The following is a 25,934-nucleotide window of genomic DNA, read 5'->3' on the forward strand; positions in this document are numbered from 1 at the left end:
CCTCCTCCAAACCCCGACACACGCCAAAACCCTATAATAAGTCCTTGCACAGACCCTCTTCCTGAGGCACCCCAGGTTCCCCATGGTGCGTGTGCTTCCTTGTTGCAACAAGACAATAAATCTGACTTGGTTCGACTACAGATGTGTTCTTGGTGATCTTTGGCTGCAGGGCACTTTAAACTCTAAATCCAAAAATGTCCCCTGTACAAAATGTTTGCAGCCACCTCAGGGGAGGGGAGCTGGAACTGGTTTGTCACACAGCTGGGAACAGCACCCCAGGGAACAATGCAATCAAAAGGAGGTGGTTTCCAGAGCTGCAGTCCCTAGACTGGGGATGGAGTGGGGGTGCGGGATGTCACGCCATTTCTCACTGGCTTTAGTCTTAACTTTTCGTGCTTTAATGTGAAATGTAATTACAGATTCAGAATTATGGTGGTGAGCTCGTCAGGGCTAATTAATTAGTCAGACATAAGTATTTGGTTCTCAGAGATCAATGACCCTGATGGGTCGCCTGAAAGCTCTGAGAAATCCCCTTCCTGCTAGCTAGTACTCTTGGGGAGCGGTGGGGTTGGGAGAGCTGCTTTTGCTTTGGGGGCTGGTTCAGAGGGACAACCTGACCACTCTCAAGCAGCCTGGAGACCATAGCTGCCTCTGAAGTCCCCAAACCTTTGAGATCTGTGAGGGCTCTGCCCTAGGAATCAGAAATGTCAAATAGAGGCCACTCGCCCCGCTACCTCTCCCAGAGGCCATGGCAGACATTAGTAATGGATTCCCAAACCCCTCCCTGTTGAATCCGGACCCAGCAAAGCTTGCCAGGCAATCACTTGGAATTGGCGTCTCTTTCCTACCCATGGGATAAGTCCTTCCCTGCTCTCAGCAGAACAGAAGAGAAAGGAAACTGGATTTTGACACCAGAGGCTGGGATTGAGGAGGGTTTTGCCACTTGCTGACTGGCACACTGGGCTCATCACACTACCTATTGGGGTGCCATTTATCCAGGAAAAGTTACGGTGATAATCCAGAATGAAAATCTCTATGAGATCACAAACATGAAAGTTCTTTGTCTACTCTCAACCCCTGTACAAGATAAAGATGCAGCAACCAACAGAGGAGGAAGAGAGATGCCAACGTCTCAACAGAGTGGGGAAAAGCTGGCACAGTGATCCCCGAGGGGCAGCTCAGTGGGGGCAGGTTCATTTTTCTTCCCACCTCTGTTGCCCTAGAATGAAAGCCAGGCTTCTACATGCAGGCTGGACTCTGCACAGCCAGCTGCCTCCGACAGGGAACACGGTGCACATTCTCCAGGCTTCCAGAATTCTGGGGGCCCTGATGGCTTTGGCTACTGGAGGGCACCCTCCCCACGTGCAGGGGCTGGAATGTGGCAGGGAGTATCACCCTCCAAGAAGCTTCTCTCTTGTCTCCAGCCACCCCATGGGAGGTAGATGATTTATTTGCAGGCAGAGAAACCACTTGTCAGTTTGTTTTCATTCATGTGTATTACACAGTAAGCCTTTTGTCAAATCCAGCCCAAATTCATTGTAGAAAAATTAGAAAATCCAGACAAAATGAAAATGAGCATTAAAACCACCCATCTTCCCACCACTGAGAGATACGTATTAGTAACACATGCATTTTTCTATGGTATATAAACACATGTATGTTTCTTTTTAGGATTTGGGTCATTCTATATGTAACATTTTGTAATTTGGGTTTCTTTTTTCACTTAATAATAGTGAACGCTCTTTCATAGTAGTAAATATGTAGACACCATCATTTTCAGTGGTTTTATGGTATTTCTTACAGTCCCTTATTGTTAATATTTTACTTATTTAATTATCCAGCTCCCTATTGTTGGACATTGGCTTCCAATTTTTCACTGTAATGAGCAGCACTTTTCTGCACTGGAAAAAACAAAAACAAAAACAAAACAAAAAACCCTTGCAGTTTCACCAGTGTGTCTACTTCCTGCACTGAAAAAATAAAAAAGCCGAAAAAAAAAACTCTTGAAGCTCCACCAACGTGTCTATTTCCTTCACAAAAATTCTCAGACACAGAGTTGCAGGACCGTAAGGTACACACATCTCTAGGACTTTGATGCACATTGCCAAATTGCCCTCCTGAAAGTTCATACTGATCTCCACTCCCCGCAACCGTGAGAGAGAGTCAACATTTCTCTCTCCCCACTGAAGTTGGCAGGTGGAAAGCCATAGGCTCAGAACTCTTTCCAGCTGCTGGGATCCTGCAGCTGGACCCCCGAGGGCCATAGAAATACAGTTCTCTCTCTTCCACTCCCCAATCAAAGCACCTTGAGAGAGTCCCTGGCCAGGCGGGGGCAGGGTCCTGAGGCCACCTGGCATGCCCACTCACAGACCTTACCTCCTCCCTCTCACCGTGCACGCCTGGATGTCTTTTCTCAAGGCCTGATGCTCACACCTCGTGGCAGGGTAGCAAGCTTTTGAGTTATAGTGAACCTTATTTCCCTCTACAGCTCCCATGGAGTTAACAGATGTACGCACGTCTGAGGCAGTCATGCGGCAAGAGACTTTGGGCCCAATCCTTTCTGTTTTGACAGTGTGTAATCGAGGTGAAGCCATAAATTTTATAAACAAGAATAAACGACCCTGAGCAACATATGTCTGCTCGACCCTCCCAAGGTGATTGTAAATAAAGGCACCTGCTGACCAGTGAGGGCCATGGGCACTGCAGATGGCCAGTGATGAGGGCCGAAGGACCGGTGCCTTGGGAGCTTGCACTGGGAGGCATTTCAGCAGTGAGGGGAGGAAGGTCACCTTGCCCCCCGCTCTGGTCCTGAGTAAGACACCTTCATGCCACTTATGCACTCTGTTCTCCAGGGTGCCTTTGCCCCAGGCTGCCTTGAATTGGCACTTGCTTCTTACCCTTCTTCAGAGAGGACACTTGTAGCTGTGGCAACTAAGTTCCTCCTGGGGGTTTGTTTTTGAGACAGGGTCTCGCTTTGTTGCCTGGTCTGGAGTGCAGTGGCACGATCATAGCTCACTCGGCCTCAAGCTCCTGGGCTCAAGCAATCTTTTCACCTCAGTCTCGAGTAGCTGGGACTACAGGTGCGCACATCAATCCTGGGCTTTAAAAAAAAAAAAAAAGAAAGAAACAGGGTCTCACTATGTTGCCCAGGCTGATCTCAAACTCCTGGCCTCAAGTGATCCTCCCGCTTAGGCCTCCCGATGTGTCAGGATTATAGGCAAGAGCCACCACACCCAGCCCCTTCCAGGTTTTTGGTAGTCCCTTCACTTCCCCAGAGAAGAAGCCCTGCCCCACTTGATTGCCAGACACACTGTCACTGCCAACTGTGCCAGGGTGGCCACCCCAGGGGGACCTGAAGAGCAGGGTCCTTGTCTTGGCTTTGCCGCTGCCCACAGGGAGCATGCTGGAGACAGGCAGATCCGAGTTCAAATCCAAGTTGGACCTCTTCCTCTCTGCGTGACACCAGCCAAGGTGCCGTCTCCCTGTGCCTATGTTTCTGAGTCTATGACGAAAAGCTACCAACATCCACTTGGTGGGGTTGTTATGGGGAATACATGCCAAGCATGCAAGGAAGGTGCTCTCCAAGGTTAGCTATGCTGAGATGGTTTACAAAGCTCTGGTGGTAAGGAGAGCTCAGTGTCAGCTGTTGACAATATCATTATAATCAGCGTCACCCCCGTGGACACTGTGTGACTTTGGGCAAGTGACTTCACCCTTTGAGCCCCTGTTTCCTCACCTGTGAAAGGGGGAGGATAATTGTATGTACCTTGTAGGGTTCTGAGAACTAGAAAGACATGAACACCCTGGCATCGTGGTACAATTGAGCATAGAGCTAGGTGTTGAGGAAATGCCTGTCATGGTGCTTGGAGGCACAGAGCCCTGATTTAAAGCCTGGTTCTGCCTCCTAGAGCTGTCTGACCTTGAGAAACTCCTGTCTCCTCTCTGGGCCTCAGTTTCCTCATCTGTAAGTTGGGGGTGATAATATTAATACTTCCACCTTCATGAGCTCTTGAGATAATTGAATGTAAGGTTCTTAGCAAGATGCCTGGACATAATCAGTGCTCTATGTGTGGTCCTTATTAAGATTTACTTATTAAGTTCTCCTCTCTGCTGGGCAAGGTGGCTCACGCCTATAATCTCAGCACTTTGAGAGGCCAAGGCAGGTGGATCACTTGAGGTCAGGAGTTCGAGACCAGCCTGGCCAACATGGCGAAACCCCGTCTCTACTAAAAATACAAAAAAAAAAAAATTAGCCAGGCATCGTGATGCATGCCTATAATCCCAGCTACTCAGGAGGCTGAGGCAGGAGAATCACTTGAACCCAGGAGGTGGAGGTTGCAGTTGAGCAGCGATCACGCCACCGCACTCCAGCCTGGGTGACAGAGCGAGACTCGGTCTCAAAAAAAAAAAAAAGCTCGGGCGCTGTGGCTCACACCTGTAATCCCAGCACTTTGGGAGGCCGAGGCGGGCAGATCACCTGAGGTCAGGAGTTTGAGGCCAGCCTGGCTAACATGGTGAAACCCCATCTCTACTAAAGATACAAAAAGTTAGCTGGGCGTGGTAGCATGGGCCTGTAATCCCAGCTACTCAGGAGGCTGAGGCAGGAGAATCGCTTGAACCCAGGAGGTGGAGGTTGCAGTGAGCCAAGATCATGCCATTGCACTCCAGCCTGGGTGACAGGGTGAGACTCCATCTCAAAAAAAAAAAAAAAGTTCTCTCCAGGCCTCAGTTTCATTTATAAAATGGGAGCAATGCTGTCTGAGACCGTGTTCAGCTCTCATTGTCCTGCAAGTCACTCTCCCTTTCACTTTGGCCCTGTGTTGCTGGAGCCTCATCCCCACCTTCTCATCTGATTGTGTCTGGCCACCTCTGGAGGCCACCTGTCTCCCCAACCCACTCAGCAAGCCTGAGGGACCAGAGGTGCTGCCCGGCTGTCCTCAGCATCACCTGGGGATGAGCTTTTAGAACGTGCTTTGAAAAGGGTCAAATATGATTGAACAACAATAGCTATTTTTTGGAGCTGCTATCATGTCTGGGGCCTGTGGACTTATTTCTGAACTCTTGGAAATTGGTATTATTATCCCATTATAAAAGATAAAGAGGCTTTGAGTGGTTAAACCATTTGCTTAAGGAGATGCTGGAAGTGACAAAGATGGAATCTGAATTCAAATAGTAATAATAGCAAACAACTGTAATAACAGGAGCTAACATTTGCCAGGGGGCAATATTACTCTTTTCAGTATTACCTCGTTAAACAATCCCAGTGACCCATGGGGTGGATGTTATGATTCCCATTCTATAGTTGGAGGAGCAAGACCAAGAGAGATGGAATGACTTGCCCAGTCACCAAGGTAGGAGGTGACACAGCTGGCCTTGAACCTGAGCCTGCATGGGGCCAATGCCCAAGCCAGCTGTTTGACAGTCCTTCCCTGCACCCCACAACCCTACAAGCATCAAAGGTCACCCAGCAGCCTCTCCCAGCCAGCCCCAAGTGCACCTTGTCACCCTTCCATGCTGGGGCTTTCTGACCCTGAAACAGGCTGCTGAAGACAGCCTTGGGAATCCTGACTTAGCTCCCAAAGAGGGTCGCATGGGTTCTCTTAGAAAAGGGATTCTTACCGGGAGGTTCCATGGACTTCCTCTGACTGGATGCAAACTTGTGAATATGTGTGTGCATTCCAAAGGTGACAAACCACAGCTTGAGAAGTTTCTGATTCTGTGGAATGGGAGAACACAAGGGATGTCCCCAGAGTTTCTGGGTCTCCGCAACCTGCCTGTCCCTGCCTCTGTTGGACTTTAGCACTATCTTCCAGGACTCTCAGAGAAGAAAAGCAACAGACCAAGGCAAGTTAAAACTGTGCTGCCTTCCCCTAGCTGGACTGACTGCAAAGATGCATTTATTCCAGCTTGTGTCAGTATTGCCAGAAGATTCCCAGGCCCCGCCAGAGGGGAGGGATGAGCCACAAATCCTTCCAGGCACTGATTTATGTAGCATTCATGTGGAATTTATTATACAAAGAATTTTATTCAATTAAACTTGAGATGCATCTGGATTCTTAAAGGTTCAGTAGTGATCACTGGGACAGGGCGATCATAAAACTGAATGGGCTGTCGGAAGGTGTCGAGGCAGCAGCGAGGGTGACATTGCCGCTGATGGGGGCTTCCGAACCTGGGACGTTTGTCATTGGGATGTGTTACAAGTTCGGGCTATGGAAATTACTCGGTGAAAAACGCACATTAACAATAGCCATGAAATATCAGTTAAGGGAAACTAGGTTGAGAAATGAGACAGCAGGATCTATCAGAGCCTGGCATTGTTTGCCACAGCCCAGGTAGTGATTAAAATGACTGTCAAGCGGCAGTGGGTGGGAGCTGAGGAACACCGGGCCATGAGTGACGAGGCCGCGTCCAGGGCCCACATCTTGGCACTGACTCCCCAGGACAACTCAGTTCCCCACCTAATGCCTCCTTCCAGGGCTGCTATGGGGTTCAAATGAGATAATGTCTGTGGAACACTTGGCTCAGGGCACTGCACATAGCAAGCCCTTCCATGGTGCGGGTTGGTGTCACTGTGACTGTGGGCTTCTCTCTGACGGAAGAGCCAACTGCCAGCTCGTCTCTGGAAATGACACTAAACACCCTATTCCAGGGAGCCTGACCTGGAGGAGGGGGAGGCATTTTCATGGGTGCAAAATGTAAGGAAGTGCCCGCAAACTCCATGATCGAGTAATATTTGTGTGCAATATTTTCCAAAATCAAATTATGAAAAAAATCTACGATAAGCAAGGGATCACGACTTTAAATAAAAACAGGCTGCTGTTTGTTTCAAAACCCCGTGTTCCCATGCAATGGGACTGATTGTTTCTGAGAGTTGCCAGTGGTGTGGCAAACACTGGGGCAGCGGGGGCTTCACAGTCATGTTTCCTGATTTGTAGGGCTTTTATTAACTTTTCCCAACTGGTTCAAAATATGGGAGGACATTTGCTCAGTGTACAGAGGGGTGTGCATCTTTTCTTTTGCCTCGGGCTCTTGATAGAGCTTTTGAAAGGCACTGCAAAAGAGCAAATGTTTTAAACACCCCATCCTTCCAGCCCCCAAAGCAAGCCTTCTCCATTTTTCCCAGGTTGGTAGCACAGGAGAGAAACACCTGCTGAGTGGTGGCATCTGCCCTGCACCTGGGTGGTTTCTCAGAGAAGTGTTTGCTGGTGAACCGGGACACAGATACAGAGGCGGGGGTCTGAGAACGTGACTGTTAACATCCAGCCTGTGACACCTGGTCCTGGAAGGACAGGACTTGGCAACAGGTGAACAGCCTTGTTTCAAAGATTGTCACTTTAGGGTGTTGTATGTACTCAGAGAGCTTTCCTTATCCCTTGGAGGCTGTGCTTTCCCATGGCTAGGCATGCAGGGCTGCTGTGTTATTTTATATATGTATATATATATTGCAGGAAGATTTTGAGGTATAGACAGAACTGAGTGATTGGCTGCAAAGCTCTTTGAACATACTCCCTGACCGAGCCTTAGTGATTGCGTTTTCAGGGTTTTTTGTTGTTGTTGTTGTTGTTGTTTTGAGACGGAGTCTCACTCTATCACCCAGGCTGGAATGTCGTGTCACGATCTTGGCTCACTGCAGCCTCTGCCTCCTGGGTTCAAGTGATTCTCCTGCCTCAGCCTCCTAAATATTGGCTGGGATTATAGGCACCCGCCACCATGCCCAGCTAATATTTTTTTTTTTTTTTTTTTTTTTAGCAGAAATGGGGTTTGTCATGTTGACCAGGCTGGTCTCAAACTCCTGACCTCAGGTGATCTGCCTGCCTCGGCCTCCCAAAGTCCGTTTTCAGCTCTGTTTTGCAAACACTGAGCACTGACTCCGTACCAGACCTGGTGGTGACTATGGGGGCAGGGAGGCACAGAACAAAGCCACCTCCTGGAAGGCATTCACACTCTCCTGGTCATCTGCACCTCACCCACCCTGCCCAAGGCTCGAGAAGGCCATCACAGCCTGTCAGCAATGAAAGGACCCAGAAGACACAAATGAATATACCTGGCCCTCCTGCAAACTTTGCAGGCAAGGTGGTAAGAATGAAAGCAAAAATATGCATGTGACTGAGAATGTAATGTTTGCTGACTTGCCAGCAAGAAAGATGGCCGGAAAGACCAGCTGTCCCGAGCCTCGCACAGTGGCCCATGCTAAGCAGCCACTCAGTCAATACGTGACGGCTGAATGGAGTTCGCCAGGCATTTCAGCCCTGACACTCGACAAGAGCCTGCCCTTCCAAAGTCATTTCCTGCAATTAGCAGCCTGCAGTCTTTAGGTTCTTGGGGCTGCCTCTTCTGCCCTTCATAAATATCGCCTTTCCCAAGGACACTGCTGGCACTGGCAGTGTCGTTTCATAGCAGGAGGGAGCAGCAGTGACAACTGAAATAAATACAGCCCTGGTATAGATCTCAGAGGCATAAGCCAGCCAAGTGCAACATCGGAGAAATCAGTCTGGTGGATGTCAGCCTCGCTGGAAACTGACAACCTCATTTTCTCAAGCTGAAGATGCTGCACCGCAGACCCTCGACTCAGTCCAACCAGACAGGGAATGTTCACCTTCAAGTGGTAGTGTTGTTCTCACCAGGGTCTCCATCCCTTTCAGAGCGGGTCCTCTAAGCTGCACCCCCATCACACACACTTCAATCTAAGCCAGGAGTTTCTGAGCCTCGCCTGTCAATCTGCAGCTATCCTTCCCCCACACTTTGGCGGTGATGGGTGGCTCAGAGGTGACTAAACTTCCAAATCCTGTCCGCCTTCCCCTTTACAAATGTGACATTTAAAGCCCCTTTGGCACAGGTAAATCACAATTACATTTTCAAGGGCCTCTGGTCCCATTCCAAATCTGTGAACAACCTGAGCTGGCAGTGGGAGGGCTCTCGCTCTCTCTCTCTCACACACACACACACACGCGGCTCCAGCCTTTCCCACTTTTATTCTTTTTCCGCACAGCTCCTTCTTATTGCAGCAATCACTTTACCTGTCTTTCCTGCAATGCCAATTCATTCCCACATCCCTCCAAGACCCAGGAGAGCTTGAGGAAGCAGGGTCAAGGAAAGAATCACCAAACGGTCACAGTCCCTTGAGGAAGGTGGCAGGAGGTGTAGAGCAAAGCTGAGCTGGGACAAAAGGCTGCTTTAAGCCTCTCTGGGTGAGCTCTTCAGGAACCGGGACCCCAGAAGGGCAAGCTCCTCTCTCCACGGCCATCACCATGGAGGGATCCTCCAAGCTCCCATTTCTGTGATTTCAGAGTGCCTCAGACTTGGCCAATGGGTCATTCTTCTTGTATATTTTCTCTTGATTCCCCTCCTTCATGGCTGCATATCTGGCTAGCGTGAAGAGATAGTCACTGAGTCTGGAGGGGCAGAGAGAGAGAAGCAAACAGAATGGTTTGAAATGAGAGACCAACGCTAACTCGGTCTTCCCATATCCGCCTACAAGGAGGAGATATAAATGACGCGCTCTGGGCACATTGTGCAGGGAGGGCGGGGGCCCAGCCATCTTGCACTTGATGGATGGCACACGAGGCCAGCTGCTGTGAATGCCAAGGACTCTACTCCAGTGTCAAGGCTGGGGCCATTCCTGCAGGATGAGGCCATTGCCCCGGCCCTACCCCATGGGGCAGATGACTTTGGACTCCTCTCTGAGCTGGTTTCTGCACCTTTGAGTGATCAGGGCTCAAGTGCGTGATCAGTTTGGGTGTTTCCCAAACTAGAGTGTGCACAGGCATCACCAGGGGATCTCAGCGACGTGCAGATTCTGACTCAGGAGGGCTGGGCCAGGCCCGGGGCTCTCAGGTCTAGTTCCCGCTCTGGCTGATGCTGACACTGCTGGACTAGGCCCTACTGACATTCTGGATCATTCTCTGTGTTCGGGCCTGTCCTGTGCATCCTGTGCAGTGTAGGATGCTGACAGCACCTTTGGTCTCCACCCACCAGGTGCCAGTGGCACCCCTGCACCCAGTGTGACGACTAGTAATGCCTCCAAACATCGCCAAAGGTACCGGGTGAGAAGCACAGGCTGGAGCACTCTAGAGACCAGAGCCCAGTCCCTTTCGCGCCTCCTCCTTTGAACCAACAGCAATGTTCATCTGTGCATGAGGCCTTCTGCAGGGGCAGCAGTGGAGGGAATTAGAAGACGACGCCACGGGCCCCACAAGGCGCTTACGCTGACAGCTCTTCTGCCTTCTGCTGTCCGCACCTTTTGCTGTTTCACTCCCAGCACGAGGCACCACGTTCCTCCCTCTCTCTGCCCCAGTCTTGCCCTCAGAGGCCAGCTCCACACCACATCCTCCTGAGTCCTCCCCTGACTCAGGCTCCCTGGGCCCCACGGCTGGCTCTCAGAAAGAGCGAAGGGGAGGTTGTTCAGGGTATTTTACCCCTGGGCTGCATGCTCCTGGAGGGCAGTGGCGTGCCTGTTGCTTGTTGGCTCTGTTGAAGCCTCATTGAGGAGATGAAATGGCCTGTCCCATGCAATGCTATGGGACCGCAGGGTTGCTGCTTTGAAGGTGAAATAGACCCGCTCCTCACTCCTGGCGAAACCCCCCTCCCAGAAGGAAAGGAGCTGCTCAGGACCCATTAAAGCGCCATGTCTGTGGGAGGAGTGGCCACAGTCAAGGCCTGAGGTCACTTTCTAGACACCCAGGACAGCTCCTGGGGTGCAGACCCGCTCCCCCAGCTCTTTACCTGCCCCCAGGCTCTGGCCTTGCCCACACTGATGCCACAGGAGCCAGGGCTGGGGCAGGAGCCAGCAGAGCAGGCTTTGGGCCAGGTGTGGCTCCAGCCTCATGGGCCGGCCACGAGGCAGAGGAAGCCCTCCCTGGGCTAGCCTGGCTCACTGGGGCCTGCATGGGGTCCCCTGAGCGCAGCGTGGCCTGGCTCTCTTGTTGGTTCATGCTGCCCCAGGCCCTCTCGGGGACAGGAAACCGGCTGAGAGGAGGCCTGAAGCCTGGCTCCCTGGTCAGTCACCACCAAGAGGCCTTCCCTGAGCACCCAGCCTCTAAGAACGCCTTTTGCCCCCGCAATGCCACTTTGCACTTAGGTTTTTTTCCTGGTTTTTACAGCAGCCTCTCCCGATAAGATCTAAATCTTATCGGGACAGGCACAGGGCCCACCTGGTTCACCACTGCTTCCCCTGTGCCCGGCGTGGTGCCTGGCACAGAGCAGACGTTCATAAACACTAAGGGAATTAAGGAGGGGGTGCGGGAACGCTGCCCCATGCTGCTTCCTGGACCGCTGCACCGCTGCTACTTCCCACAGATGAGCCTCGGCTTTCAAAGAGGCACCCCCAGGTTCCATGCGAGTACCTGTTTAAGAACTTGGCCACGTTCGCATCCGTCTCTCCCATCTGGACAAGAGGCACCACACTAGAAAAGGAGGAGACAGTCACGTGACATTATGGGGCTCAACAGGCTCTGACCTGGGGCCTAAACCTTGAGCAGCATTTCACATCCTGCCACCGCTCAACCTGAACCCGCACAAGCTCGGCCGGCACTGGAGATGGCAAATCCATCACAGGTGGGTTTAAACAGGCCATCGGCCCCCTTTCCACGGGCACATCGCAGGAGGGCCTGGCCAAGTAGGGATCGAGGATGGCCGGTGAGTTGAGGGAGCCGCCTGGTCTACACCACACCCCAGCCAGCCAGCTTTTGTACCACTGGACCTGGGTCTGGGTGAGATGAAGTTGGGGTGGTCGGCCTCTAGCCTTCAAAGGAAGTGGGGGCCTGACCCTTAATTCCCAATGGGCTAAACTCTAAGCCCCTTGTACATCATGACTTAGAACAACTTCACAGGGGAGAAAAAGACCCAGGCAGACCAAGCTCCTGATTCCGCAGGATTCTGGATTCCTGGGGTCCATGCCAGTCTATTTGCAGATTACATTAGACACTGGACGGCCATCTGCTGGGCACCAGTGTGGTGGCAGGCCCTTGCCGAGCCTTTCCCAGGTATCACCCTGTGGCATAGCCCTTGTTGGCAAGCCAGTTACCCAAAGTCCGGCCTCAGGGTTCTCATCCCCACCCAAAGCCATGCACCTGGCTAGCGGCCCAGCAGGGTGTGCGCCCAGGCCTGTCACAGAGCTCCAGGCTGTCTCTAGTAGGCACCGCATGCTCAGCGAGGAGCTTCCTCACCCGAGGTGCCCCAGGTGTGTGTCCCCACCTCAGGACAATCTGCACCTTGCCACTGCCATGGCTGCGTAACTCTCTGCTGCATTGAGGACCTATCAGCTGCTCCGCCATGCCTGTTGGGCCTTTGGGTTGTTTCCAGTTTCTTGCTATTATGAGCACTGCTGATGGATGGCTTTGTACAAGTGACAGTTTTTTCTTTCGAAGCCAAAGCTTTTTCTGTTACCTGGGATCTCTTAGGAGCTATCTGGGCCCGAGAGCCTTTCATAAAGAACAAAACCTTAGTGGTGTGGGAGTGTGAAAGAGCTCAGGCTTGGCCCAGACAGTCGTGGACTCCAATCTGGATTCTGCTATCAACCATGTAGGGGACCGTGGCTATGGTGTCATTTCTCTGAGCCACAGCTTCCTGACTCCTGTAAAGCAGAGGCCACCACCACCTCTCTCTCAGGACTATCAACAAGGAATAAATGAAATTATGAACGTAAAGTGCCAGTCCATTGGATCAAAGTAGGGCTTGCTTTCTCTTCTCTGTAAAGCTGGCTGGCAGCCTGGTCTCTGAGTGGTGTAGATAGAGACTTCGCTCATTTTCTTCTAAAGATTCCACGAAAAGGCTGTCAGTAGCTTTGGAGGGGGTGGTGGCTAGTCTGCTGACAGCGTCTACCTGGGTTCCCCACAGCCGTACAGGCCTTTCAGGAGCCTTATGCACCCAGCAGCCAGCAGGGTCCTTTCATGTCTACCCCTGTCCCCAAGATGGCTGAGGCTGAGAACCCAGCAATAACTTCCCGCTGTTCTCAGAATACAGGGCTCACAAGCAAGGTGCAATTGTGTTGTCTGATAGTCTATTTGGTCACATGTCACTGTCTCCACTCCACAACATGGTGCTCTAAGGACAGGGACTTGGTCTGTCCTGGTCCCCGTATGGCACAGTGGAGGGGCCCAGACAAAGTCTGTTGATGTGTGGCTGGATGGCTCAGAGATGGCCCTGCTGTGCCTGCCTCCTGCCCGCTGTGCAGAAGCCCCTTTCCCTCTCCCCATCCCCGTCCTCCTCTCCCTCTCTCTCCCCACTCCCCCTTGTTCCTCTCCCTCTCCCTTGGGCCCTCTCCCTCTCTCCAGCCCTCTTACCGTCTCTCGGCCCGGCGGCACACGGCCCGGCAGAAATGCAGCGCCGAGCTGATCTTGCCTCCCGACTGAAAGGAGAAAGGGACATTGCCTGAGCAGGGTGGGAAGGGTGTGCCCATTGCAGACAGGAGCTCCTCTCAAGTCCAGCCCTGCCCCCCAAACCAGGCAACGTTCTGCCTCCAGGAGCCCTGCCACAGCACACCCACCGGGCACACTGCTCCAGAGTGGGCAGGGCTGGGAGGGACCGGTGAGGACCTGGAGGGACTTGGGGGAACTGGAGGACAGCGTCTGTCACTGTGAAGAGGGATTTATTCAGAGCCCATGTGTGTCTGTCACTGAACCTGCCTGCAGCCGCCCCTGGTTAAGCCTGCCCAGTACCTACAGGCAGGATGAAGGCCGTGAGTGGTGGGAGCTGGCTGGTGTACTTGTCGATCCACTGCTCCAGCTCCAGGACGGGCCCTGCCTCGAACGTGGTATACTCTGAGAAGCCAAGGAGCAGAGGGAACTGCCATGAGGCCATCACCCACCAGACTATGGCAGGAACCACCCCCGCCGCCCTTCCACCTGGGTGTCCCGCAGACTGCTTCCACTGGCTCAGAAGGTACCTTCCCTCCCAGGAGCTACGAGCAAGGCTGACTGGCCCACCTGTGGGTCCCTGGGGGCCTGGGCTCCCAGATGGTAACCCCTAGGAGAGTCCCCCGACCCTAGGGTCCTCTGAACACCCACAGGAGGTTGAGAATTACTTAAGTGAGCCTCCCGGGCCGAGGAGCGTGGTGTCGCCAGGGCCGAGCCGACATCCTGCAATGTGCACTGGATCTGGGGGGCAACAGAAAGTGACAGTCAAGATCTATTTGAGATGGGCTGGACAGAGACAATGTGCAGAGGCACCACTTAACACGCCAGCAAAGCCTGTGCCAGCTAGCTCATGAAGGGCTGTGATATGGTTTGGCGATGTGTTCCCATCCAAATCTCATGTCAAATTGTGATCCCCAGAGTTGGAGGTGGGGCCTGGTGGGAGGTGATTGGATCATTGGGGTGGTTTTGAATGGTGTAGCACCAGCCCCCTAGTGCCGTCTTGTGATAGAGTTCTCATGAGATGTGGTTGTTTGAAAGTGTGTAGCACCTCCCTCTTCACACTCTCTCTCTCCTGTCAGCCATGTGAAGATGTACCTGATTCCCCTTTGCCTTCCGCCATGACTGTAGGTTTCCTGAGGCCTCCCCAGAAGCAGAAGCCTGTACAGCCCGCAAAACTATGTGCAGATTAAACTTCTTTTCTTTATAAATTATCCGGTCTCAGGTAGTTCTTTATAGCAGTGTGAGAACGGACTAATACAGGCTGTCAGACCTTGAATTGGCTGACATTTGAAGGCAAACTCCGAACTTTCAGCACAACATCTTCGTTGGACACCCAGCCCTGCTGAGGGGGACCTGGTGTGGCTCTTTTGCAGTCTGAGGGAGGAAAAGACTCCCATGGGGCAGCAGCTGGGTTAAGCAGATGACACGCATCATACACCCAGGGACAGTCAAGAGGAACCGTCTGGGCTCTGTCCATGTCTCCTGTGCGCCTAGGCCCTGTGAGGTTTTCTTCTTTTCTCAACATTTGACAGCTTTGGTTTTCTAACCTGTAACAGTTGGGCCAAGAGGTCAAATGTGACAGTGCTTTCTAAACTCTAAAGGACAAGGAGCTTGGAGAATGTAGTCAGCCAAGGCGTGTGGGGATTCTGGGAGCAGGAAGCCTGGCTGGGTGAGGCCTGTGCTCTGTCCAGGTGGGGAGTGGGTTTGCTTGGAACAGAAGTGGTCTGTTAAGGTCTGCTGCAAGGACTTCAGGCCCCTGCATGACAAATGTCCAACAGCTCCCATGCATGTGAAGACCACAAGTACCACCTCTGACTTTGTGCCCAGCCAGGGTCCACTCAAACTGGATGGTGGGCGACCAGGAGGGTGAAGGTCTGCGACTTCTGACCTCTCCTAAGATGGCCACTGTGACAGCATTCAAGAAGCAGGCCATGGTGTGTGAGAGCAGAGGCTGCCCATCCAGCACTGGGCTGGAACCTTCCTAGGGCTTCTGACCAGCAAACCTTGGGCAAGCTGCTTCCCTGCTTGGAGTCTCTGCGCTTTCACAGTCAAAGCGGGAGTGATAATACTACCCACTTGGTTGGCCATGTGCAGCGTGTATCCCCGGGGCTGGGGGAAACTGGCACCAGTTTGGGAATCAGATTCCAGCTCTACTGATGCCTGGCTGTGGGGGCTGGGCAAGTCAGCCTTTCTGAGGCTCAGTTTGGCTCCCTATAAACTGTGGACATTAACTTCCACCTCACGGGTGTCTGTGAGGGTGAAATGGGTGATATGAGGAGAGCAGTGGCATTGCTGCCAGGCTTCATCCACAGGCCGTGCAAGCAGCTACCAGGCCAGGCGGTGCTCCCAGGTGAACCAGACACTGTCCCTGCCCTCACAGTGCCAAGGCTGGGTGGGAGGCGGATGGGTGAACAGGTTAACACCCCTTGTGATGCCTGTGGTTAGAGGATGTGGAAATCCAGGAGCGGTGCCTAACCCAGCTGGAGATTAGGTAGCCAGGAAAGGCCCTGGAGGAGGTGATGTGACAGCTGCGACCCAACGCATACAGCAGACAGAAATGACCGCTGCTACCGCGTCTCCTCAGGAGGTTGAAAGCCTTCCTCCACCACACAGAATGTTCTGGCAGCTGAGGCTTCCATCCTCCTGCAGCCACAGCCTGTGGCAGCCCCACCTACTCCCCTCCATCTGCTCCCAGGGGCCTGAGTGGGCTCCAGCCTGGGCTTCAGAACGGAAGTGGGAAGGGCTGACCCTGCGGGGAACAGTTTCTGGGGACCTGGGTCCATGTGGAGTTGGAAAGTGCGGCACCCTGGGCATTCTGGGGTGGTGACCCTGTCTCCGTGCTTGAAGTTCTCTGTGTGGGTCAGAGGCCCCCTCCTTCTTAGGGAACAGAACAGTGACACTGTGACGCGTGAGTCCCACCAGCTGAGGGCTCACTGCAGCTAGGCTTCCCAGGTTCCCTCTGCATCAGGCACGAGTGAGGCACTTCACACCAGCTTTCTCAGCCTCGGTGCTACTGCCATTCACGGCTGGGTCATTCTTTGTTGACAGGGGCTGTCCCCTGCATTGCAGGATATTTACATGCCAGCAACACCCCCCACACCCAGGTGTGGCAACCAAAAATGTCTCCAGATATTGCTCAGCGGGCCCTGAGGGGCAGAATGGCCCTGGGTTGAGAACCGTTGCATTTTAAATTCCCTCATTTAGTACAATCCTCACCATTCGCCTGTGAAGGAAGATTATATGTCTCCAATTGTTTGTTTTGGAGACAGAGTTGTTGTTGTTGTTGTTTTTAAAGACAAGATCCCACTCTGTTGCCCAGGCTAGAGTGCAGTGGTGTAATCACAGCTCACTGCAGCCTCAACCTCTAAGACTCAAGCGATTCTCCTACCTCAGCCTTGTAAGTTGCTTGGACTATGGGTGCATGCCACCATACTTGGCTAATTTTTAATTTTTTTTTTTTGTAGAGACAGGGTCTCCCTAAGTTGCCTAGGCTGGTCTTGAACTCCTGGCTTGAAGTGATGCTCCCACCTTGGCCTCCCAAAGTGCTGGGATTACAGGCTTGATTGAACCATGGTGCTCGGCCTGAGACAGGGTCTCAATCTCTTGCCCAGGCAGGAGTGCAGTGGCATGATCACAGCTCACTGCAGCCTTGACCTCCTGGGCTCAAGAGATCCTCCTACCTCAGTTTCCTGAGTAGCTGAGGCTACAGGCGTTCACCACCATGCCTGGCTAATTTTCAAATATTTTGTAGAGTCGGGGTCTTATTATGTTATCCAGGCTCCTGGCCTCAAGTGATCTTCCTGCCTCAGTCTCCCAAGTAGCTGAAATTGCAGGTGTGAGCCACTATACCTGGCCTGTCCCCATTTTACAGATGAAGAAATGGAGCTCACAGAGGGAGAGTGACTAGCCCCAGGTGATACAAAGAGGAACTGGTGGCTGGATGCTGAGTCCCGTGATGGCCACCAGGGATGAAGATTCCCAGCTTGGGGTGAGATGGTGTTACTCACTTTCTGAAGCTCTTCGGCAAACGTGTGGCCCTTTTCTGTGACTAATTCCAGAGCAAACCTATGAAGAAAAAGGAAAAAGAATTTGCCTGTAATGTAATGTCCCTAGGCCCTGACTTGCCGTAAACAATAGATTCTCAGGTGGCAGGCCATTTAGTTAATTTAGCTATAATAGCCATGTTATTTTTCTTGCTAACAATAAGAACATTATAGCCTTCCATTTGGGGCGGGGCGGTGGTATTTGTTTCTTGAAATGCCTTTTCAGATACCCATTATTTCCAGTCAAGAATTCCTTTTGAACAGCTACTCTGGCCAGGCTGAGGAGAGTCAGTGGTGAACAGAAGCTGACCCAGGCTCTGTCCAGCAAGTTGGTGACAGGGTGAGCAGTGACAGTCTCAAGTGCTGGATCCTGAGCTCTGACCCGCAGCCCTGTGGTGATAGGTGAGTGGGAACCAGACAGACCCAGGTGCAAATTGTGCACTGCTGCTGAGTGTCTCTGGGACTTCAGGCAAAGCTTACACCTTCATGTTCAGGAGCGTGATATTCAGGAGTGTGATAGGTAATCAGATTAGACATACTCCTGAATGTGAAGGTGCAAACTGAAATCAGTGCTCTGAAGGAAAGAGCAACAGAAGCCTAATCTGACCTTGGCTAGAGAGCCAGGGAGGGCTTCCTGGAGGAGGTGATGCTGGAGGGGAGACTTTGAAGGCTGGGGAGGACTTCCCTCATAAGGCAGGGAAAGCAAACTGCCCCCGACACAGGTCAGGACCCTGGCTCTGCCTCCCTCAGAACCCTGCACTTCCCTCCTGCACCAGTCAGTGCCCCAGCAGGAGACAGTGGCGCGCTGCAGGGATTCCTGGAGGAGGGCTTTGGGAAGGGACAATTCACAGAGGTGTGAGCAGAGTTTCAGGGAAATGCAGGAGCCTGAAGGGCAAGGGTCGGGGAAGGTACAACTCACCCTGGAGGGAGCTGGATTCTGGAGTCACTCAGCAGGGAGGGAGTTAGGTAGGGAGCCCAGCTGCCACCAGAGCCATGCACCACTGGGGAACAGGGTCACACACACTCCTGAGCTCTCTGCACTCACTCTCCCATCACCTGCTGGTGCATCCCACTGGCTGGACCCACCTGAATGCCAGAAGACCAAGGAATGGAGGTGGCACAGCCACCAGGTGAGAAGGTCAGCCTCCCACGCATAAAGAGAAGGGATTTGAAAGGGCCAATGGAGAATATCCAGCGCATCTCCCTGGCACATCTTACAGTTAGAACGAAACACACCAGTATGTGATTCCCACCTGGTATGTCTTTCCCTCTGGACCAAAGGGAGGGCTGTGCAGGCTGGGACACAGTTTGTCTCCATCATAGCGGATGCCCCATGCCTGCCTCACAGGAAGCGTGCAGAAGTATCTGCTTGCCGAGGGATGCCCCGTGACCAGGCCAGTGGCAGGCCCCACCCTGGGCGCTTGCCCCAAGCCTGCTCCCACCCTCGTAGCTGCCCAGTGAGTGCTGCCTGCTCCCTGCACTCTGCAGCTCAGGAAGGCGGGGCTGAGGTTCTCTGTTGAGCAGCGCCTGGCACTGCAGATGCTTGGTCAATATCTGACCAAGGAAAAATCCACAACTGAGGTTTCCCCGACCTCCCGCTCCTCCTCAACTGAGAGATGATGGCTCGTGATTTAGAGCTCATTAGAATAGCTGATGCGAGAACTGGCCTTTTCTCCCTTTGCCCACTTGGTCTTGTGTCTGTCCTCTTCTGGACCCCCTCCTACACACACCAAGGGGTTTGTTTGCCTTCTCTACCCAGCTGGCTATCTATACCTCCCATTATCTGTCCCAAAAATCTCACGTAGTCAGGCCCACCATGGAGAAATGGTAGCCAGGAACAGGTAAGTGTTAAGAATAGTAATAATGAGGAGACTCGCTTGAACCCGGGAGGCAGAGGTTGCAGTGAGCTGAGATTGCGCCATTGCACTCCAGTCTGGGCAACAAGAGTGAAACTCTTGTCTCAAAAAAAAAAAAAAAAAAGAAGAAGAAGAATGATAATAGCTAACATTATTTTTACTTGTGCTAGGCACTGTCCTCAGGGTGAAACATGCATGGAATCATCTCATTTAAGCCCCACAAGAACACAGTGAGATGGGAATTATCATGATGACTACTTGACAGAACAGTAAACTGAGGCTCACAGAGGCCACGTGATTTACCTGACATCCCAGAGACAGTCAGCAGCGGTGCTGAATTTGCAGCTGGGTCTGTCTGGCTCCCACGCACCTATAACCCCAGGGCCCTGGGGTGAGATCTCAGGATCCAGCACTTGAGACTGTTGCTGCTCCCCCTGTCGCCAGCTTGTAGGGCATGCTGGGCAGACTGTGCTCCTGCTTGCAAATATTTGCTGCCCCTCCCACCCCACTGAAGTCAGGCACACGCACGTGACAGGCTCTGGCCACTGAAATGTGAATAAATGGAAGGCATCACTCCCAAGAAAGGTTTGTCTTTTGGAGGCAGAGTCGTACTCTTGTCGCCCAGACTGGAGTGCAGTGGCGCAATCATGGCTCACTGCAGCCTCAACCTCCCAGACTCAAGTGATCCTCCTGCCTCAGCTTTCTGAGTAGCTGGGACTACAGGTGTGCACCACCACGCCTGGCTAATTTTTAAATTTTTCTTGTTAGTAGAGATGAAGTCTTGCTATGTTGCTCAGGCTGGTCTGAAACTCCTGAGCTCAAATGATTCTCCCACCTCGGCCTCCCAAAGCGCTGGGATTAGACATGTGAGCCGCTGCACCTAGTCATTTTTTTTTCAACTTTTATTTACCAACAAAGTTTAGTCTTCATAAAGACTGTCAAAAACTGCCAGTGTCGACTGTATTTCAGGTCATCATGGCGGGGTAGTGGGAAAAGTTTTCAATCAGCAATAAACACATCTTGGGTAAACCTCATTGGCGACAATACTGCCACTGCACAATCCCCTGGCAGCGTCAGGAGCCACTGTGAGTTTCACCATGACCTCTTTTCCCTCTGCCACAATGAGTGATAATCGCCCCAGGCAGCGGCTGTCCTAGCAGCCTGTGTCTCAGAATGAAGGCCACATGGAGCCAAAGAATATCCACCCTGTGATGGGCATGAAGTGGGAGCAGCAAGTCCATCTTTGGTGTCATAAGTCAGGAGATTTTGGGGTTGTCTGTGATCATAGCATGACCTGGCCCATCCTGACCTGGTCCATCCTTGAGTCCACCTTCTAAACTTTGACTTATGTAAAAAACAACATTCACAAGAGGGATCACATTGGATGTACTGCGCATTATACTAACTCACCTCTTTCACTCAATATACTAACCTCAGTGGCACACACAGGCTCACCTGAAAAGTGAGGGATGAGAGGGAGGCAGCTTCACGTGGCATTGGCCAGAGGCCAGCGCAGGCACAGGCAGGGCCAGAAGGGAAAGGAGTCTGCAGCCCCGCAGCCTTGTGGAGCTGACCAGCCTGTGCTTCGGGGCTCAGGAAAGTTCAATAAGGGCTGACAACCTCTGAGGCTGCTGCCCAGCATGCATGAAAGCTTCATATTCATTACATTTACTCATACTTGACTCAAACACAACCTCAAGGCCAATCCTGTCCCCCTTACCCAATAGCTGAACTTAATTCATCTGTAGTTCCCACGGCTTCAAACACTTGATCGTCTTTGGGTCTCCTTTCTCCTGTGAAGGTACTAGAAAACCCTGTGGAAAAAAATGTTTAGCCACCCAAATTAAGATTCTGTTTTCCTGATATGCTGTTTTGTTTTTTTTTTTAAACTTTCAAAGATTTTAAAGAACTTTCTCTCTCTTTTTTGAACAGTCGCTCTGTCATCCAGGCTGGAGTATAGCGGCGTGACCTTGGCTCACTGCAACCTCCGCCTCCCAGGTTCAAGTGATTTTCGTGCCTCAGTCTCCCAAGTAGCTGGGATTACAAGCGTGTACCACCATGCCCGGCTAATTTTTGTATTTTTAGTAGAGACGGGTTTTCGCCATGTTAGCCAAGCTAGTCTTGAACTCCTGGCCTCAAGTGATTCACCCACCTCAGCCTCCCAAAGTGCTAAGATTATAGGCATGAGCCACCGTACCACCCCTTAAAGAACTTTCAACTTGAAGTATAGCATATACACAGAAAAGTGCTCAAATCATAAGTGTGCAAGTTGGTGAATTCCTACTAACTGAATATACCTCCTTGATCAGCACCTAGCTTCATAAACAGAACATGACCAACACCCTGAAAGCCCCCCACGTAACCCCTTTTAGTTGCCACTCCCCAAGGGTTAGCCACTATGCTCACTTCTTTCCTGATGTGCTTTTAAACTTAAAAATCACACACTAACCATCCTGATAAAGAAATAAAACATGTTCTATATTTTATATCATATATACACTACCACTATATTTCACATGAAGTCAAAGTCCTCTGTGCCTCTGCCTAGCTCACAGTCCCTGCCTTTCTCCCCCAACCTCTGAGAAAGTGAAAACTGCCCCTGACAGTTTGGAGCTGGCTTTTGCTATCGGGCAGGCTTTGGGGTTGTCAGGTGCCAGCCTGGCACTCACAGGTAGACTGTGGTGTTCTGCTGAACACAAACCATTTCACAGAAAAACGTCAGACAGGCCACTCTATGACATGATGGTTCGAGACCAAGACAAGGCCACTGTGGAAGAACGTCTGAGCACAGACAACTGTGTCCAAACTCCAGAAGATGACCAAACCCCCCCCTTCCCTGGCTAATGTGAGTGACTGCTGCATCTTTATCCATTACAGCATTAGCACCTCTTTGTCCCTTCTGTCTTCTAGAAACAAATTATTAACATACCCAATTACAGGCCGGGTGCAGTGGCTCACACTGTAATCCCAGGACTTTGGGAGGCCATGGTGGGCAGATCACTTGAGGCCAGGAGTTCGAGACTAGCCTGGCCAACATGGCAAAACCCTGTCTCTACTAAAAATAGAAAAAGTTAGTTGGGCGTGATGGTGCATGCCTGTAGTCCCAGCTGTTCGCGAGGCTGAGGCATAAGAATTGCTTGAAGCCGGGAGGCTGCAGTGAGCCGAGATCGTGCCACTGCACTCCAGCCTGGGCAACAGAACTAGACCCTGTCTCAAAAAACAAAAAAAGATACCCAGTGACAGAAACAGCCCTGCTTCCTAACAGGATTCAATCCAGAACAAAGCCCCACTTTCTTGTAACCACCCAACACAAGACCAACCCTATAATAAGTCCTTTCCAACATCCTCTTCCTTCTTTTTAATTGTGGTAACGGATGATACATAACAGAAATTTTACCATTTTGACCCTTCTTAAGTTTACCATTCAGTGGCATTGAGTATGTCCTGTACATGCTTTTATACTTTTACTATACAAGTATATATCCAAAAAACAATACATACTAGTGGTCTGCATGTTTTTGTACTACAAAAAATGGTATACTGGCTGGGTGCGGTAGCTCATGCCTCCTGTAATCCCAGCACTTTGGGGGGCTGAGGTGGGAGGATACCTTGAGCTCAGCAGTTCAAGACCAGCCTGGGCAACACAGCAAGACCTCATCTCTACACAAAAAATTAAAAAGTATTAGCCAGGCATGGTGATGTATGTCTGTTGTCCCAGATACTCAGAAGGCTGAGGTGGGAGGATTGCTTGAGTCCGAAAGGTGGAGGCTGTAGTGAGCCATGACCGAGCCACTGCACTCCAGCCTGGGTGACAGAGTAAAACCCTGTATCAAAAAAAAAAAAAAAAAAAAAGGATCATAGCAACACATTCTTCTGCATCTTACTTTTACTTTTTTCTATATAACATGTTCTAGCATTTTAAAAACTATTAAAGTAATATATACTCATTATAAAAAATAATAAAATAGAATAAAAGTATGTAAATAGTAAAAGTCCTTCTGTTTGTTCCCCTCTCACAACTTAATTTCTCTCCCAGAACAGTCCCAGGTGTAAACTTTCAGACTATTCTACACATGCCTGAACACACATATATGTATATGCTTATCCAGACAGATTCAGGCTTTTGTGATTTAATATCTCTTGGGTGTTTTTCATTTCACATTACATTTTTGTAATGTATTTTGAGATCTGTCAAATATCATACTTTTTTTTTCTGAGACTTTTTTTTTTTTGAGATGGAGTCTCGCTCTGTCACCCAGGCTGGAGTGCAGTGGCATGATCTCGGCTCACTGCAACCTTTGCCTCCCGAGTTCAAGCCATTCTCCTGCCTCAGCCTCCCAAGTAGCTGCTGGGGTTACAGGCATGGACCACCATACTCAGCTAATTTTTGTATTTTTAGTAGAGATTGGGTTTCACTACGTTGGCCAGGCTAGTCTCAAATTCCTGGCCTCAGGTGATTAGCCCAACAGGGCCTCCCAAAGTGCCGGGATTACAAGCATGAGCCACCACTCCTGGTCACATATTATACTTTAAAGTGGCTGCAAAGAATTTGGAAGAACTTTAAAATGGTGTATGCCATGAGTATTTCTTTGCATTTTTCACCTGTCCCCACCCTACCTTTGTCTCCCGTTTTGGTGTAAATCTTGGGGATCCTGGGTGTCTTCGAGGAAGGCTGTGGCCTAATGAGAAATAAACATCAGTATCTGGTGAGTGGGGATGGCTTACACAGAGGGTCAGCTCCTTCAGAGGGTCCGAGCTTGCTGCTTGTAACCTCAGAGGCAGCACTTACCCCTTACTGCTTAGATGGTCATCTCTTGTTGATTTCTTTCCCCTAGATCCCTTCTAACAGCAAACATTTTGTGGGCAAGACCAGAGCTTGATGACAGAATGTGTAGAGTAGCTGAAGTAATGCCTTGCTCAACATAGATGCTCAATAAATATTTGCTGAAGGACTTGATTGCTCCTTTGCCATTGTCCCTGTACTGTGCCAAGTAGTTTACAGGCATTATCTTCTGGAATTATCCTGGAATCTTTCCACAACCCCAGAGGCAGCCACCATCTATTCTCTTCATTTTACTGAGGAGGAAAACTATGGCTCAGATGAGACTCACCTTCCTAGGTCATCTAAGAAGAGGCAGGAGGGGGATGCCCAAAACTGTCCTAGACCAGAGCACAAACTGTAACTTCTATCCTACCGAAATGCTTTATTTATTATTATTACTATTATTATTATTATTATTTTGAGATGGGGTCTCACTCTGTCGCCCAGGCTGGAATGCAGTTGCACGATCTAGGCTCACTGCAACCTCTGCCTCCCGGGCTCAAGCAATCCTCCCACCTCAGCCTCCCCAGCAGCTGGGAGCACAGGTGTATACCACCACACCCAGCTAATTTTTTTTGTTTTTGTTTTTGGTAGAGACGGGTTTCATCATGTTGCTCAGGCTGGTTTTGAACTCCCGAGCTCAAGCAATACGCCTGCCTCAAACTCCCAAAGTGTTGTGATTACAGACGTGAGCCACCGTACCTGGCCTACGATTATTTTGTTCACAAACAGGGTCTTGCTCTGTGCCTAAGCTGGAATGCAGTGCAGTGGCATGATCATAGCTCACTGCAGCCTTGAACTCCTGGGCTCAAGTGACCCTCTGCCTCAGCCTCCCAAGTAGCTAGGACTCTTAACTCTATCCTACCCAAATTCTTATCTTATACTCCACCAACTCAGGGCCTCTTGCAGGAAAAGAAACCTGAGCCACTTCCATACTATGAGGCTTCGAGTGTACTCAGAGATGAAGAATTGCCAAAATACAGCAAAAAAAAGTGGCATTTTCAAATAGCAATGTAAACAACTCAAGGACATAGCTCAAAATTAAAATGTGACATTACAAGCCCATTCGAAGGTTAATTTCCTGGATCTGTGAACTAAATTAATCCGTTATTAATCCACGGTACTCTAGAGGTTCTGAGGTCTGGGTTGGGGTGCAAGTTTAAAGGAATATGAGGAAAGCCATCTTTAGAAGGTGCTGGTGTATCTGGGACCTGGGGGATGAACTGCTTTGGAGATTGGTCACAATCTGAGTTGAGAGCCCTCTTGGCCCACATGGGATATGCCCTTCCCTGCCCGATGATAGCGGGGCTTCACTGGGACTTAGGCAAAGACTACCTGGTCTCTGGCGCCCAAGTGGCCCACGTTGCCATGGTGACGTCAGACCAGCGCGGAGACGTCACCCGACGGTTGCCGCGGTAACCTCACGGCGGTGTGACATACCCATGGCGATAACACCACGATTCACGGCAGGTGTTCGAGTTATCCTTCCCGCCGGCCACTCACCTGTCCCCGTCTTCCACGCCCTGCGGGCCGCGGCTCTGGAAACGGGGATACAGGACCCTGGCGGCGCCGAAGCACCCGCGCAGGCCAAGACGGCTCCCCAGGCCCCACACAGCCATGAGCCAGGCTGCTTGACGGGAGCTGACCCCGCCAGGTTCCCGTCCAGTCCCCGGGGTGACTCCACCCACAGCTGGTCGCGCCACCGCTCAGCTGTCAATTTTTATTGGTTCGCGGTTCTCGCCACAGGGCGGGACACTCCCAGGGACTTGTTTGCCATTGGTTTAACGGAAGAAGCGGGACGGAAAAACCCCTGTCGGCTTGGCTGCAACACCTATTGACCAATGTTCAAGCCTATTGGTAA

General features: G+C 51.2%; 1 protein-coding gene and 1 non-coding gene across 3 annotated transcripts; both read right to left on the reverse strand.

The window, feature by feature from the left end:
- Positions 1-1,464: 1,464 nt before the first annotated feature.
- MMAB (metabolism of cobalamin associated B) lies at positions 1,465-25,790 on the reverse strand. 2 transcript variants are annotated; one of them, XR_010114937.1, is made up of 11 exons: positions 25,577-25,760; positions 23,869-23,930; positions 20,972-21,065; positions 17,360-17,417; positions 14,021-14,093; positions 13,660-13,757; positions 13,281-13,345; positions 11,343-11,402; positions 9,018-9,392; positions 5,620-5,716; positions 1,465-3,100 (listed from the first exon to the last, which is right to left on the reverse strand). XR_010114937.1 is itself a non-coding variant. In XM_055236689.2 (9 exons), exons 1-9 carry the CDS (start codon positions 25,690-25,692, stop codon positions 9,284-9,286), a joined length of 735 nt encoding a protein of 244 aa, XP_055092664.1. In that variant the 5' UTR covers positions 25,693-25,790; the 3' UTR covers positions 8,954-9,283. The 2 variants fall into 2 exon arrangements, 1 of the variants encoding a protein (XP_055092664.1); XM_055236689.2 differs by lacking the exons at positions 1,465-3,100; positions 5,620-5,716 and having other exon boundaries at positions 8,954-9,392; positions 25,577-25,790.
- Positions 20,175-20,315, reverse strand: LOC129461404 (U4 spliceosomal RNA). Its single transcript, XR_008650537.1, has one exon. It is a non-coding gene; the product is annotated as a U4 spliceosomal RNA (small nuclear RNA).
- Positions 25,791-25,934: the final 144 nt, after the last annotated feature.

Source organism: Symphalangus syndactylus, chromosome 13 (genome assembly GCF_028878055.3).
Source record: "Symphalangus syndactylus isolate Jambi chromosome 13, NHGRI_mSymSyn1-v2.1_pri, whole genome shotgun sequence".
Lineage (NCBI taxonomy): Eukaryota > Metazoa > Chordata > Mammalia > Primates > Hylobatidae > Symphalangus > Symphalangus syndactylus.